Raw genomic sequence first — 16,765 nt, 5'->3', positions numbered from 1 at the left:
TCAAGCAACTTTATGCCAGTGGACAAATACTGAATTTATATGTTCTTGAATAATTTGTCAAAAAAAACAAAATAAGAGTTTAAAATAGTACAAACATGCCTCTTGTTCTTTTGCTTTGCGTTGTTGGCGTTTGTTTCCCGCTCCAGACGGAAAGCTCCGTTTAACCCCACGTCCATATGTAAAGGCACATCAGCACATCACGCGCATGTCATTACCTGCCGCGCACTGCATGATGTCCGTGTACGTCACAGTAATTAAATCAACTAAGTATTATAAAGGACATTTCCACAATGCCTCTAAAGTTCGATCCGCAAGTTATAAAAATAGCGTCTTGTTTACAACAGTGTTTTTGATTCGGTACTCAAGGGGGCCCCTGGTGGTGCAGAGGCCCTACGCAACCTAGGTATAGGAAGGATCGACTCTGGCTGACACAGAGTATTATGGGTTATAGTACATACTGTACACATTAAATGTACCGTAAGTTTCTTTGGATGACATGCATTTATATAACATGAATAAAGCAGATGGCTTGAAATTGTGCTGAAATAATCAAACATGAAAGTGTTTCGAGTGTAAAATGTGTCTCCTTTGGAACATTAGTTTTGCTCTGAACAGAGACATTCATGAAGATTTAACAGATGAGTCTTGTTCAGACACCAGCGCTGCAGGGCTTTGTGGTCATTAGTCCCGCCCCTGTGTCTTCCTAACCAATAGTCATCGGCTATGACGGGCAGTTTTATGATGTCACCGCTCTTGGGTGCAGTGAACCAATGGTTTACGCCCTCCCCGCTGACGTCACAGATCGGTTTGTTCCTCTAGCAGCAGCAGCCGCCACCGCTTCATTTCTGTTGGAGGTTTTGTGTTAAAATGGAGGCGTCTGTCCTGCTGTGAGTGCGTTCACATTCATGCGGGACATCTGAGGTAGGATGGGTGTAGATGCTCCTAATTCCAACGGGCCGTTCCCGCCTGTGGCTCTGCTGCACTTCAGAGGTGAGTGAGTGAGTGATCGGACAGACGGATGGCTGTGATCACACGGAGTGTGATCATCTGATGCTCTTCATTCATTCACTGTGTTTATTTATCTGAGCTGACTGTGGTTTATAGCCTTTATATTCTGACTACATCACTGAGAGAGAGAGAGAGAGAGAGAGAGAGAGAGAGAGCGCGCTTTAGTTCAGTGCCTTCTACCCATCCCCCTTCAGCCAGCAGTGATGTCACAGGATGTGAGGTCACAGCTAGAGCTAGGCTCTTATGTGTGCGTGCGCGTTTCTTTCAATCTTAAATACGAGAAGGAAAACAGTCGGATCGTGAGTCGATTACATGGTGTGTTTTAATTGTTGGTTGTGTGAATGAACATGAACTTACAGTGTTCAACATTTATGAACCTTACTTCATAGTTATGTCAATCTGATAGAAGTACTAACTTAACGATTGAAGGTTTCATTTTGACGTGTTTGTCATTAGTTATGTCATATTTCCACATAGAAACTGATTATACTGCACCACTACTAACACACGTCCCATGGAAAATTTGACACACAAAGTGCTTACAAGCCCCAAAGTCTTAATTTACAACCTTACAGAAGTTCAATAATCCCATGTATTCTATGTTTAATATATTTCTCTGTTTCTATCTGTATGTATGTAACAAAACATTATACACAATGAATGAAGTATTGGATTGTCATTAACTAACATAAACAAAGATAAATCTATAAAAACAATATTGTTTACTAAAAACAATAAATAAAAACAATTCATGTTAACTAATGCATTTAAATGTGGTGATATAAATACAGTGCTTTAACACATGTAGTGTTCTAGTGCTATTGTGTGTGAGTGAGTGTGCGTGTGTGTCTGTCGTGCGTGTGCATGTGTCTGCTGAGGGTTTCTTGTAAAATAAACCCTATCAATATGAAGTGAGAGGCATTGAGATGATCACGTTCAGTTCTGCATAGCTTCATTCATTGGTCGTGTTTGTGGTTGGATGTACATGATCTTATTTCATTATTTCGTGCTGAACCACAGAAAACACACAGAACAGAGTGTAAAAGCACACATCGCTGGCTAAAGTGTCATGTAAGAAAACAGAAAGCAGTGTTTCCCCAAGGTTTACGGCTGCGGTCTCTATATTTTTTTGCGGCGGAGGTCCGTGCAATACTTTTTTAAATAAATACTGTTAAATCAATCAATCTAATGTTTAACAGGCCATTTGCTTTATATTCTATATAGCCACAGTCTGTATGAAACACAGAAGGTCTGGTAACTGAGAGAATGTGTTGAAGCGAAGTCCCAGTGGTCTATTTTAATATTTAAAAAAACTACTGACAACAAACTGTAACAACTGAAATAAATATATCAAGAGCAGGAGTACTTACAAAGTTACTAACAGCCTTTCCATGCCATTCATACTAGAACTGATTCTAAATATTCTTTCCAATGAAAACATGATTCACAATGAAATGCTCTTAACATGCTGATTATTTGTGCTATTAATATCATAAATGCTGTATGTAGATACAAGACAGTCACATTATGTTTTATAATCTGTCACTAACCTATATAGCAACAGTAAACTGACTGACAGCAGGGCTCTAGACTAACTTTTTGCACTGGTTGCACTGGTGCGCCTTTTTCTTAGGTGCAACAGCACAAAAGTTAGGTTTACCCAAATGTTCGACCGCATCGCATTTAACACCGCAGTTTTACCAGTTCTTTTTTTTTTATCGCTGTCCATAAAGGCAAAATTGACTTGTAAATGATTAACTAACAATCTGGTCAACATAAAGTTCTTTATTTGAAGCACAATTCTACAAGAAAGGTCACTTACTGAAAAAGTGTTGGTGCTTAAAGTACTTCACTGAACTTAAAATTAAAACATCTCAAGATAAATGGACCAGGGCTTGACATCAGAATCAGAATCAGAAGAGCTTTATTGCCAAGTGTGCTTGCACACACAAGGAATTTTCTTTGGTGTTGGAAGCTTCTAGTACAGACATTCAACACAATGACAATACAATATAATACGATTTACAGTCTAAAAGATTGTAAAATATGCATATATAAAATAAAGACTATTTTACAGAAAATGGGGGATAATAACATATAAGAGACATTGTACAGGGTAGTATATAGTAGAATAAACATATTAACAGATTGTATGTACACTTGTGCAAATGGATAATTTAGTAAGTAGAGGTAGTGTTATATACATGTATACATAAGATGTAGATATAATAAGGCACTATAGTGCACACTATAGGAGTAGTGGAAGTGGAATATTGCTCTTAAGGAGCAGTTATCTGTTTAGGAGGGAGATTGCCTGGGGGAAGAAGCTGCTTCTGTGTCTGGAAGTCCTGGTGTTTGGTGCTCTAAAGCGCCGGCCAGAGGGCAGCAGATCAAAGAGTTTGTGTGCTGGGTGTGTGGAGTCAATGATGATTTTTCTTGCCCTGTTTTTCACTCTGGAATCGTACAGGTCCTGAAGTGTGGGCAGAGGAGCACCAATAATTTTCTCAGCACTACGAACTGTCCGTTGTAGTCTTCGTAGGTCTGATTTGGTGGCCGAGCCATACCAAACAGTAATTGAAGTGCACAGAACAGATTCGATGACCACTGAGTAGAACTGGGTCAGTAGCTCCTGTGGTAGGTTGAACTTCCTCAATTGACGGAGGAAGTATAACCTCTGCTGGGCCTTCTTTACAATGGAGTCTATGTGGGACTCCCACTTCAGGTCCTGAGAGATGGTGGAGCCCAGGAACCTGAATGACTCCACAGTATCCACAGTGCTGTCCAGGATGGTGAGGGGAGGAAGTGATGGAGGGTTCCTTCTGAAATCCACTATCATCTCCACTGTCTTGAATGCATTCAGCTCTAGGTTGTTTTGACTACACCAGGCAGCCAGCTGAGCAACCTCCTTTCTGTAGGCAGATTCATCACCGTCTTGAATAAGGCCAATGACTGTGGTGTCATCTGCAAACTTCAGGAGTTTGACAGAAGGGTCTGTAGAGGTGCATTCGTTTGTGTAGAGTGAATATAGCAGTGGAGAAAGAACACATCCTTGAGGAGCTCCGGTGCTGATGGTACATGTGCTGGATTTAAATTTTCCCAACCTCACTAGCTGCTGCCTGTTCGACAGGAAGTTAATAATCCACTGACAGGTAGAGGTTGGCACAGAGAGCTGGGTAAGCTTGGGCAGGAGGAGGTCTGGGATTATGGTGTTGAAGGCCGAGCTGAAGTCTACAAACAGGATCCTGACGTAAGTCCCTGGTCTGTCTAGGTGTTGTAGGATGTAATGCAGTCCCATGTTTACTGCATCGTCCACAGACCTGTTTGCTCGGTAAGCAAACTGGAGGGGATCAAGAAGTGGTCTGGTGATGTCCTTCAGGTGGGCCAGTACAAGTCTCTCAAATGACTTCATGACCACAGATGTTAAAGCAACAGGCCTGTAGTCATTAAGTCCAGATATTTTGGGTTTCTTCTGTACAGGGATGATGGTGGAGCGTTTGAAGCATGAAGGGACTTCACACTGCTCCAAAGATCTGTTAAAAATATTAGTGAAGATGGGCGACAGCTGCTCCGCACAGACTTTCAGGCAGGAGGGTGAGACATTGTCTGGGCCTGGTGCTTTTCTGATCTTTTGTTTGCGGAAAAGCTGGCAAACATCCTCTTCGCAGATCTTAAGTGCAGGTTGAATGTCAAGAGGAGGTGTTAATGGTATAGCAGAGATAGGGTCAGGGCGGGTGTGAAGGGTGAGACTCTGCATTTCAAAACGACAATAGAAGTCGTTCAGGTCGTCAGCCAGTCGTTGATTACCCATAGACTGAGGGGATGATGGCTTGTAGTTGGTAATGTCTTTCAGGCCTTTCCACACCGATGCAGGGTCGTTGGCTGAAAACTGGTTCTTCAGCTTTTCAGAGTAGCTTCTCTTAGCTGCTCTTATCTCCTTTGTCAGTGTGTTTTTGGCCTGATTATACAAGACTTTGTCCCCACTTCTGTAAGCATCTTCTTTGGCCTGACGAAGCTGTCTCAGTTTCATTGTAAACCATGGTTTGTCATTGTTGTATGTTAAGCGAGTCCTGGTGGGAATACACATGTCCTCACAGAAGCTGATGTAGGATGTCACTGTGTCAGTTAACTCATCCAGATCAGTGGCTGCAGCTTCAAAGACACTCCAATCCGTGCAGTCGAAACAGGCTTGTAAGGCCCGCTCTGTTTCGCTGCTCCATCTCTTTGCTGTTCTTGCTACAGGCTTGGCAGATTTAAGCTTCTGTCTGTAGGTCGGAAGAAGATGAACCAGGCAATGATCAGAGAGACCCAGGGCTGCTCTGGGAACAGAGTGGTATGCATCCCGTATTGTGGTGTAACAGTGATCCAGAATGTTGCTGTCTCTGGTGGGGCATGTGATATGCTGCCTGTATTTTGGCAGCTCACGGGAGAGGTTTGCTCTGTTAAAGTCCCCAATAATAATAATAAGAGAATCCGGGTGTTGCTGCTCCGTGTCAGTGATGTAATCCGCCAGCTGTTGCAGCGCCGCGCTCGCACAAGCATGTGGAGGAATGTAAACATTCACGAGAATAAATGAGGAAAACTCGCGTGGCGAATAAAAAGGTTTGCAGTTGATAGAGAACGCTTCTAAGTACGAAAAGCACATCTTCTTCAGTGTTGTTATATCTCTGCACCAACCTTCGTTTATATAAAAACATAATCCACCACCACGTGTCTTCCCTGTTGACTCGGCAATGCGATCCGCTCTGAACAGCTGAAAACCCGGCAGATGTAACGCGCTGTCCGGTATGGTGTCATTGAGCCATGTTTCTGTGAAACACAGCGCAGCGGAGTTGGAAAAATCTTTGTTTGTCCTGGTGAGTAAGAGTATTTCGTCCGTTTTGTTGGTAAGGGAGCGGACATTCGCCAGGTGTATACTCGGCAGCGGGGTCCTAAATCCGCATCGTCGGAGTCTGACGAGCGCACCCGCTCGCTTTCCCCGCTTGCGTCTTTTAGAGCGTTTGTACAGAGCTGCCGCTCCTCCGAGTAAAATGTCCAGTAAGACGTCTGAATTTTCAAAATTAGGGAAAAGATTGATAGAAGGGCATTGCTTAATGTTAAGCAATTCGTCCCTGGTAAAAGTGATTAAAGAAGAGTAGCTTAAAACAGGAAAAACAAACAATAAAGACATAAGTACTAGAGCACTCCAAACCGAGGCAGCCATCCGCGGCGCCATCTTGAATAGAATTCACATAACCTGGGAGGTTGATGGCTCCGTGTCAGAGCATTGCTTATGATTTTCGGACCGATCAGGCCTTAACTTAACATTATTCACGAAAAAGTTGTCAATCGTTCTTTTCATCTTCTCTCATCATCCTCTCTGTTTAACTGACGGGCCTATAGGCTCCTCCCCTCTCTGTTTAACTGACGGGCCTATAGGCTCCTCCCCTCTCTGTTTAACTGACGGGCCTATAGGCTCCTCCCCTCTGTCTGACTGCAGCACACGCATTTTCACACTTACACACCAGAGGTTGCGCTAGACTTTTTTATTGTCCGTCATTTTGACTGACAGGCTCGTAAAAAATCTGTCATAATCTATTATTACCCGTCACTATGGTGCAAGGTGGCTTTACGTGGTAATTAGTATGTTCGTGATGTCATCACGCTGTACTTGCGTCTCGGAACTTGTTGTATTTTAATAAAACTGAATGCCCAATAAAGCCGTTGTTGTTTATATTCATCTATATATTTAATGTTTTAATGTTTATGTTCATATGTGGTTCGATCTGGGAAAACCCAACACATGGTGCAAATTTATATATTACAGTTTTTGATACCATATTCAAGCCCCTTTCCAAATCAGTTTTTATTTTGCTCGTAACCTCGGGTATGTAACAAAAGTTATGGCTGAGGTCGGCTGAAGCGCTAGGATTTTCAGGAACGGAATTTGGAGGAAAACGGGTTTAAACTTAAGTGATGAAAATAAAAGCACAACAGTCCAGTATCACAAGTAAAAGTCACTTTACAGTGGTAAAAGACTTACTCTAATCACAATTTAATAAAAAAAAACATTTCCTAGTGTTGAAGTCTAAAAATACTGTACAAAACCGTTTGAATAAAACGAAAGTAAGGAAAATGGTGCGGGCACACTTACAGAACGAGATCTCTGCCATTATCACTACAAGAGGAAACTAGCAAACATTACGGACAACAACTAATAAGCAGTGAAGCAAGTTTTACCTCGTTTATCATGTGCATAGTGTCTGGACTTTTGATCATCCCTTGTATGTTTTGCGATCGGATAACTCCCGGTGCTGCAGACGGGGAGCTCTGTCATCTCACGAAAACATTGTATAAAAAACTTTGCATGCCGTAGTTTACACAGGACTGGCGGGAAATGTGCATTGATACTCCTTCATTCTTCATGTTATGTGGTTTACTTTGATAGGTGAACTGTCTGTCCCGCGTCCCAGCGCGACATCCGACGGGTTTTCCCAGATCGCATCACATATGTCTAGTCAGTTACAATGACAGGTGAAAACACGCACGTCCCTTCACGAGCATATCACGCTCTAATGAAGGGAAACGTGGAGTTACAAATTGCCCTCATTGTAATCCGTCAAAATGGCTGACGGACGGACAGCCTTCAGATTTTTCCGTCACTGGTAAAAAAAATCTGTCAATGACAGAGAATTTTCGGTTAACACGACCTCTGGTACGCACACGTACAGGAAAATCTGGACCACGGTCAATCAGAGGGGGGTCCGCCCTTAACTATCTCTGATTGGTTTAGACCACGATGTGTGTCTGTTGTTGAATCACAGGGAGACTTTCAGAGTCGCGGAGACTTTTTTCTCCCTCGAACGGCTGGTCGCACCGGTGCGACTTCAGATTTTTTTGAGTCACACCATTGAGAAATAAAGTCACACTTGCGACCAAATTGGTCGCACTCTAGAGCCCTGGACAGCTAAAAATACTTTATTACTGCTGCATTTTTCTTTACTTAAGCGTTACAGTAAAAGTGTCCATTTATTGACCCGCTCTTGGTGTCTGCAGGTCTTTACATGCGACACGTCTTTGGCAGGAGAAGCAGCGCTCGCGGAGCGGAAAGGGTTCAAATGAAGCGCGTTTGGCGCTAAATAAAGATATTAGAGGATATAGCGGCAAAATATAATCAACATAAATGTCCCTGAGTGCGTGTGATGTGTGCATCTCAGTTATGTAGACACGCTGCTCAATTTAAAGGTACAGTGCGGGATGTTTTGTATGATCTATTAACAGAAATGCAATATAACATACAAAACTGTCTTTAGATGTGTATAAAAACCTTACGTAATGAAAAGCTATGTTTTTATTACCTTAGAATAAACCAGTTGTATCTACGTAGGGAGCGGGCCTATCTACATGGAATTTGTTATGTTGCGCAGCCATGTTTTGTACAGTAAGCTCTAACGGACAAACAGCTCTACAGAGCGCGTTTCGTATATGTTGGTCTTCTTCGTGTGTCTTTTAGACGCAGCTTGCGTCATCACTGAGTTGAAGACGCACAAAGTAGTAAGTCGTAGTACGGAGAGTAGGAGGAGTAGTCGTCGTCTAGCTGAAGCAACTGATTGTTCTGTCTTAGAAGTTTTGATAAAATGGAGGACCATGCGTATTGTGCACAAGAGCTGACAGAGCGTGAATCTCCGTCGTCAAAGAAGCGCAAACGTGATGCTGCCAGACGAATTAGAGCCAAACGGCGGCAGAAATCCAGGATAAACATCGTTGTATCTATTACCAGATGTAAGGCACTGTTGAAAGACAAATGTTTTCAAGGCGACGCCGAAGTTGCCTGTTTTCTGCTAGACTGGTTAGATAATTCAACATTTTCAATGTTTCCACTTTTTCAATGTTTACCAAACAACTGTTTTGTTGAAACGGTAACGTTAGCATTTTATACAAATGGCCATATAACCTCCGAATAATAATGTTTTTCCGTCCCTGCGGTACGTACTCCGGTTGTTCCTGACTTTACAAAGGGGGAGACAAACATCTACGAACTTACACCTAACTGCCTATGTCGCTGTCAGATCAAACGCTTTGAACAGCGTTGCTATTTACGATTAGCTAACTTTAGTTACTTCACTACTCTCAGCGTCTACTAGATAGCACGCAAGAAATATATCTAAGTATAGAATTGTAACAATAACTTTCGCAATAGAATACATGTTAAATGATTAATGACGTTAATATATTGCCTTACCTTTGTTAAGAAACATCGTTGCTTGTATCACTGCTATCCGCAGTCTCACTAGACAACATCTTTTTTCACTGTTGCGGCCACCGTCGTAATTCAAAAGGGAGGGGTGGGCAAATGACTCAGAGATTCGTTGCAAAACTATAATACAACGCTAGTGGCCGCTGATTTTCAAGAACTGCGCCTTTAAACCACAGAAATAGTCTGATTTTTTTAATGGTTCATTATGTCTTGCGGTCCTGATAGAAGGAAGGTTAATCTGGGTGAAAACCTGTCATCCGGTGGTAACTGGACTGTTGCTCAGGGGCAGGGCATGCGCATTTTCACCACCCTGGGAGCGTTTAAAAACGCAATTTTTATCTGCTTTTCAGGTGGTTGACGCGACATATTTCCCCACACGCGCTCTCTGTCCGCTGGTGAAAGTGTGCTTACCTGTGTATGTGCGCGCACGTGTCTGTGTGCGTGTGTGTGTGTGTGTGTGTGTGTGTGCACGCACGTGTCTGTGTGTGTGTATGTGCGCGCGCGCGCTCGGAACTCGATACAGAGAGCAGCGACCACGTAGAAACAGAAATGACATGTCGCCATGTAAATAAGATTAATAACATAATGCTATTTAGCTATTAATATTCATGTTTAGCTGTTTAGTAGGAGAACACGGCATAGACATGTTATATAGGAAAGGTAACCTTAAATGACTTCTCTTGTGATCTAACGCTACATAAAAAATGAAATTAACTTGACCTTCAAGGGAGGCGGGAGGTGCCGTTGGGGGGGGCGGGGCGCCTCCCTAAGGTAATGGTAGGGGAAACACTGTGAAAGTCAGATTGATGTCAGTTCACAGCTTTGTTTGCATCGCAACAACATTTATAATCCATATCATCTTGATTAGAATTGTTTGATGGCAAACATCTGCTCTCTGTTCAATCCGCTCTAAATGAGCACATGATTGAAGTCGAACAGGCTTATTTGGGTGTTTTCTGATCTGGTCATCATTGAGCCGTATAATAATGTTTGGAGGAGGATATTGATATAACAGACGCTGAAGTTATTATTAATAACCTTACACATGTGAGTTTTATATCTCATAAGTGTGTGATGTTTGCTTTCTTCTGAAAGGTCAACGCTGATCTACATGCAGGCGACTGATCTCTCTGTTTCGTGTCACATGAACACTTGATTTCTCTGAATAATGCACCTGCTGTGTTTGCCTGGTTCTCGTCTGGTTAGCCGCTGTGATAGTGATGAAGATGGTACGATGAATAACTGTTCCGTGTTGATGATGTCGTTTCAGATGTTCCTCCGGCCGAGCAGGAGAAGCTCTTCATACAGAAGGTACGTCAGTGCTGCGTTCTCTTTGATTTCCTCTCCGATCCACTCAGCGATCTGAAATGGAAGGAGGTGAAGCGGGCAGCGCTCAGCGAGATGGTGGAGTTCATCACACACAATCGCAATGTCATCACGGAGCCCATTTACCCGGAGGTGGTGCACATGGTGAGTCACACCGAGCTCTCGTACGAGCCGTGAGCTTTGATCGTACAGAAGGAGGTTTGTGTTTAGTTCCTCCTGCATGATCGTTTGACCTGACTTACTGACACGCCGACACGTTTCATTTCACACAAACCACACCTGTGATCATTAGTGGAATGTGCTGCGTGAGGCTTGTATGTAAATATATTTCAGCTCATGTACACGTGCATGTGCTCTTGTCATGTGAGGGATCATGAACAGCCAGCTGATAAAGAGTCTTGTATTACACTACATTTTCCTTCCTTATACACGTCACCATGATCTGTAAATATCATTCATGAAAATATTGACATTGATTTGAAGGTGCTGCTGCAGTTCTCCATCATATCTGTCGATTTGTGAGACTGAGCGAAGACTATTTTCACTTGTGTTCCAGTTCACTGTGAATATGTTCAGGGGTCTGCCGCCCTCATCTAACCCCACCGGGGCAGAATTTGACCCTGAGGAGGATGAACCCACTCTTGAAGCAGCGTGGCCTCATCTTCAGGTGCTCCACCTCACCTGTCAGCATGTCACACATGTCTGTATACGTATCAAAGCCACAACACACAATCATTTTGGAGCATTTTTACAGTGGGCGGGGCTAAGTAGTGATTGACAGAATGTCTCATTGCTCCGCTGTACTCACAGCAGCTGTTGGGAGTCTTATCAAGTCACCCACAGACACGTGTAAACGACTTCAGAACGTCCTAAAACACCACAATAACAATGCGGTTTAACCATGCAGTAAAGTTTCTGTTTTGTCTTGCAGTTGGTTTATGAGTTTTTCCTGAGGTTTTTAGAGTCTCCAGACTTTCAGCCAAATGTCGCAAAGAAGTTCATTGACCAAAAATTTGTAATGCAGGTAATTCTTGTATTTTGTTGATTGTTGATAATAAAGTTTGAAGGACGAGTTGAGTTGTATGAAGCGTTGTTTCTGAACTGAATTTCAGCTTCTGGAGTTGTTTGACAGTGAAGATCCTCGAGAAAGAGACTTCTTAAAAACCACGCTGCACCGCATATACGGCAAGTTTCTTGGCCTCCGCGCATTCATCAGAAAACAAATCAATAACATCTTCTACAGGTGAGTCGGCTCTTTATTTGTCATCCGTTGGGTTTGAAGATCGATTGAGAAGAGTCATTCACACCACACGTTTGCTGTGTTCCTGCAGATTTATATATGAGACTGAACATCACAATGGTATTGCTGAACTACTGGAGATCCTGGGGAGGTACAACTTTGAGGAATTTCCCGTCACTCTGGTGTGATGTGAATATATGATCATGTGATACAGTCTTCTCTCTTCTGCCGGACAGTATCATCAATGGTTTTGCTTTACCATTAAAAGAAGAACACAAGATTTTCCTGCTGAAAGTTTTATTGCCGCTGCACAAAGTGAAGTGTCTAAGCGTCTATCACCCTCAGGTAAATAACTACACATCATCTGATCTCAGATCAGACTCTACAGATGCAAGTTCATGTTGGTGTCGTGTTTGATGACCTTTTCTTTCTAGTTGGCGTACTGTGTGGTTCAGTTTTTGGAGAAGGACAGTACGCTGACAGAACCGGTGAGACTTCAGAATGAATGACATGAATGGCTTTTGGTTTGTTATTAAGGTTGTGTTATTAAAGTCGCTGATGTTGTGTGTGTGTGTACTGTAGGTGGTCATGGCTCTCCTGAAGTACTGGCCCAAGACTCACAGTCCAAAAGAGGTGATGTTCCTCAATGAACTGGAGGAGATTCTGGACGTCATCGAGCCTTCAGAGTTTGTCAAAGTGATGGAGCTGTTGTTCAGACAGTTAGCTAAATGTGTTTCCAGCCCTCACTTTCAGGTGAGCGTTCCACCAAAGCCATTCAACACGAGATTTGATCAATGAGCCATTGCCTGACAAGTTTGTGTTTGATGCCAGGTGGCCGAGAGAGCGCTGTATTACTGGAATAATGAATATATCATGAGTCTGATCAGTGACAACGCCACCAGGATTTTACCAATCATGTTTCCGGCGCTTTACCGCAACTCCAAGAGTCACTGGAACAAGTAGAACATACACACTTTTTTTACATTGTGTTACGTGATTCGACCACATTTGACCTAGTATTGTGGTATCTATGGAAATTAAACTAATAATCAGTCAAATTCATCTTTTATTTAGTTTAATTTCTGTTGACTTGTGTTGTTTGGGTTTTTTGTCAATGAATCACACTTATGAGTGTAGAATGGCAGTTTGTGACTCTAAGATAAAATCATAAACCAGATATACTGACACTGAATTACTTACAGCATGATCATACGTGTAAGGGCTGGGCAATATACTGTATATCGTGATTCACACTAATTATACATGTCTAAATCGATTCTGTGTTTTATGCACAGCTCTTCTGTGAACTATGACTCTTTGATCAGTAGTAGTGTTGTCACGGTACCAAAATTTCAGTAGTCTGTACCAATACCAGTAAAATTCCACGGTTCTCGGTACCAATTTCGGTACCAAAGCAAAACACCAGTACATGCTAATTGAAACACAATTTTATTAATAAAGCTCATTGTTAATATAAATGTATAGAAAGCAATGCCATTTTGTATACATGAAGTATAAGTTAATTGTTGCTGAAACTGTGCTCACTGGGGACTTTCATGCTGATGAACATCCTCCTCAGTCTGCTGCTGTAGAAGATAAATAGTAAGTCAACTGACTGAACAAACATGCATATGCAATATTAAAACATACCTCAGTTTTTATACTGCATTTACACAAGATTACTTACATTAAGGTAACTGTATATTAAAATAATAAATGCAACAGATAGATTTTTATTTAGTTTAAATGTGGCTTTTTAAACCTAATAGAGTTATCTATCCAAGACATACACATTGCTAGTCATACAGTTAGTATGCTAGTTTTCTAGCACATAGATTTCAGATAGGCCTAAATAAAATAGGTACTGTAAACCCCATCCTGTCCTCTCATTTATTTTACCCCATTACAGTTATAAAAGCATTAAATGGTTAATAAGGACACTTGACTGGATTAACATTGGCGCTAACAAATTAACACGCAAACAGGGACGTTTAATTTAACGTAACCTTTAACTTAACATATGCTACAACATTCATAATGCAAACGCAACAGAATTTGAAACTTACCGCTTGAACTTGTTAACTTAAATACTGATGCTTCCTCTGAAACTCTTTTCGTTTTCTTCGTAATATGACTTGAATCTGAAGTATTTCTGCGCGCATCTCTTGTGGATCAGAGCCGCGCTTATCCGCTCATCACGTCTTATTGCGTCTATGAAAAGTTTCAGACTGACAACCTGTCAGACAGAGCATTAGTACCCGGTTGACCCGGTACGTCGGTGCTACCGGGTCTTATGAAAATTAGGTACCAACTTGGACCCGAAGTACCGGTACTTTTGACAACACTAATCAGTAGGAAGTGCTGCTCGATCTAAAATCACTACGAGATTGAGTCGTTTATAACGTGCTTTGAAAAAGCAACACTCGTCAAACATCATCACTATAAATATACTGTACTTTATTATCATGAAAGTACCTGAAAAGGTTTGAAGAAAACAGCGATAGAATATCACCATTGGCATTTCCTGGAACTAATCATACTTCTTCTGTGTCATATTCTGAGTTTCTGCGCAAGAGCGCCTTCTGGCTTTCAGATTAACCGTAATTCATCGCCCACCCAACATGAACAATGACAGTTATGATTAATATGGTGATTATTGTCAACACCAGTATATTGTGACAGCCTGTGGTGGTTGTGCTTGTTTGGTCTGGAGTTTGCTTGTGTGTTCATGAGATGAACTGAATGTGTTTCTGTGTGTAGGACTATTCACGGTTTGATCTACAACGCACTAAAGCTTTTCATGGAGATGAACCAGAAGCTGTTTGATGACTGCACACAACAGTTCAGAGCGGAGAAGAACAAGTCAGTCACACCTCTGTGCTTTACAAAATCAATCATTCTGTCAGGACCGCTACCGTCAAAGATTTAAACGATAGAAATATTGAATGATGTTCTGCTCAATCTCTCCGCCTGTCCATGCAGCCTTGCAGCAATCATAATATTATATAATCATGTAGAACTTATGCTAAACGCTAACCATCACAGATTGTGATTTTAGAGAGAAGATGAAGTTGAAAGAAAGAGAAGAGGCTTGGATTAAGATCGAGAATCTGGCCAAGTCAAACCCGCAGGTGAGTTTCTCTCAGTCTTGCTCGCGTCGACTTCAAAGTGAGAGACATGCCGTAAGGATAAAGCATGATAAAGAATGATCTGATTTGCGTACGACAGTCATCTCTGATCTTCTGTCTCTCTGACTTCATCTTTATCTTTGCTAACAACTCTCTTTAACATTCATTTTTCTGTCTGTCTGTCTGTTTTGTTTTTATGGTAACGTTCTTTTCCACCAGTACGGTTTGTATGTCGATCCGTCTGGACTAAACAGTCCTGTAGAAATGGAGACTGATACCTCCTTTATAGAAGATGTTCAGATGTTAAAAAAGACAGTAGAAGAGAAAGGCATTCAGGTAATTGAGAGAATCTGTCTGAGCATCACGTTGTGGCAGAAACGCCCATATGGAAACGGGCCGTCCAGAAGCCGCTGTTGGTTTGGCTTGGATTCTAAATTCCCGCCGAGCATACAAACAACGGCCATACGGTTATCAGACCTTCACACCAAAGACGAGCCGCCTTTCCATATGGGCAACACAGAGAGGACCCACTCTTTGATTCTTTTATTCATGTGCCTTTGTCCTCTAGTTTGATCTGATTTCTGTGATATGTCAGGGTGAGGCACAAACCACCTAATACCATCTAACCCATCTAACAGAAACTACAGATCTTTAGCATGGTCCTGTGAGAAGACTGACGTGTGTTTGACGTGTGTGTAGATGCAGAGAGATCAGAGGAAGGATCGTCCGCTCATCAGACGCAAATCTGATTTGCCTCAGGACTCGTTCACCACCAAAGCCTTGGAGTCGCACCGGCGCGCCGATGAAATGCTCACCAACCACAACGGCCACTAAGCGAAGCCACGTCTCATTCTCAGCTCTCCGCTTCACGTCATCTGAATCTCAGTTACGAGTCGACGAGACGGAAGCGAGCACAGCATCAGCCGAGACGGCTGGCGAAACGTCATGCTTTTCCTTCTTTGTGGTTTTATTTTCAAAGAAGCAGAGACGGCTGTCAGTGCCAATACTGTCACCCACCTTTAATAACTCTCGGATGAGTCTCTCTGATTCTCTTCATACTGGATGTTTGTGGCGTTTTAGATGTGTGAACTCTCTTCACATTGAATTACTACACTTTGAATGAGTTCATACACTTCTGTGCCATAATGTGCTCCTGACATTTCAGATTGTGTTTGTTTAATGGACTTTCTCTGGCACGATCTGCCACTTTATAGTGATGTAAACAACAACCATACACCATAACATCCATTCATTTTAATATCACTGTGTGAAGATCTGTCCTGTGTGTGTGTTGCTGTTGCTGTTTCTGTCATCAGCTGATTCTGTTGAAGAACATCATCATCATCAGTTGATCTGAGAACTTGATCTTTGGTGGACGTCAGAGAAGATCTTCACACTCTTGATGCTGAGCTGGACTCCTGCTCTCATGTGTCTATCAGATGATTCACTGGAGCGTTCAGTGTAAACCCATTAGCACATTGACAGACACATCGATTGTTCTTCACTTTCTGTTATTTTATTCAATGAAACAGAAGCACTTCCTGAAAACTTGAAAACGTCAGTCTGTGTGTGTGTGTGATGAATCAGTGACCTGCCTGCAGATCTTTTCTGTCTCTTGTATGTTTACTGGCTTCATGCTATTAGTTTCTTTTATCATAATAATATTCATCCTGTATGTGATTATATAAATGTTCATGTATAAAATACTCTTGTCTCTTCTTTTCCAAACACACACACACACTTCAAATTTTCAATGTTGTTGCTTTTGTTAAGAGAAGCAGAAAAAAGATTTCACATTTCAACACTCAACTCAACTCAACTTTATTTATA

At 42.0% G+C, this 16,765-nt stretch overlaps 1 protein-coding gene across 2 annotated transcripts; it reads left to right on the top strand.

Moving 5' to 3' along the window:
* The first annotated feature begins 783 nt into the window (after positions 1–783).
* ppp2r5ca (protein phosphatase 2, regulatory subunit B', gamma a) lies at positions 784–16,639 on the top strand. 2 transcript variants are annotated; one of them, XM_057343402.1, is made up of 14 exons: positions 784–990; positions 10,512–10,711; positions 11,124–11,234; positions 11,499–11,591; positions 11,680–11,810; positions 11,899–11,958; positions 12,044–12,152; positions 12,242–12,295; positions 12,390–12,560; positions 12,639–12,766; positions 14,568–14,669; positions 14,866–14,938; positions 15,155–15,271; positions 15,635–16,639. In XM_057343402.1, the coding sequence occupies exons 1-14, from the start codon at positions 927–929 to the stop codon at positions 15,767–15,769; spliced, it is 1,548 nt and encodes a 515-aa protein (XP_057199385.1). In that variant the 5' UTR covers positions 784–926; the 3' UTR covers positions 15,770–16,639. The 2 variants fall into 2 exon arrangements, with proteins under 2 accessions (XP_057199385.1, XP_057199386.1); XM_057343403.1 differs by lacking the exon at positions 15,155–15,271 and having other exon boundaries at positions 785–990.
* Positions 16,640–16,765: the final 126 nt, after the last annotated feature.

The sequence above is a fragment of the Triplophysa rosa genome, linkage group LG10 (assembly GCF_024868665.1).
Source record: "Triplophysa rosa linkage group LG10, Trosa_1v2, whole genome shotgun sequence".
Classification (NCBI taxonomy): domain Eukaryota; kingdom Metazoa; phylum Chordata; class Actinopteri; order Cypriniformes; family Nemacheilidae; genus Triplophysa; species Triplophysa rosa.
The sequence above is the reverse complement of the archived record's forward strand: the minus strand, read 5'-3'. Positions and strand labels throughout refer to the sequence as shown.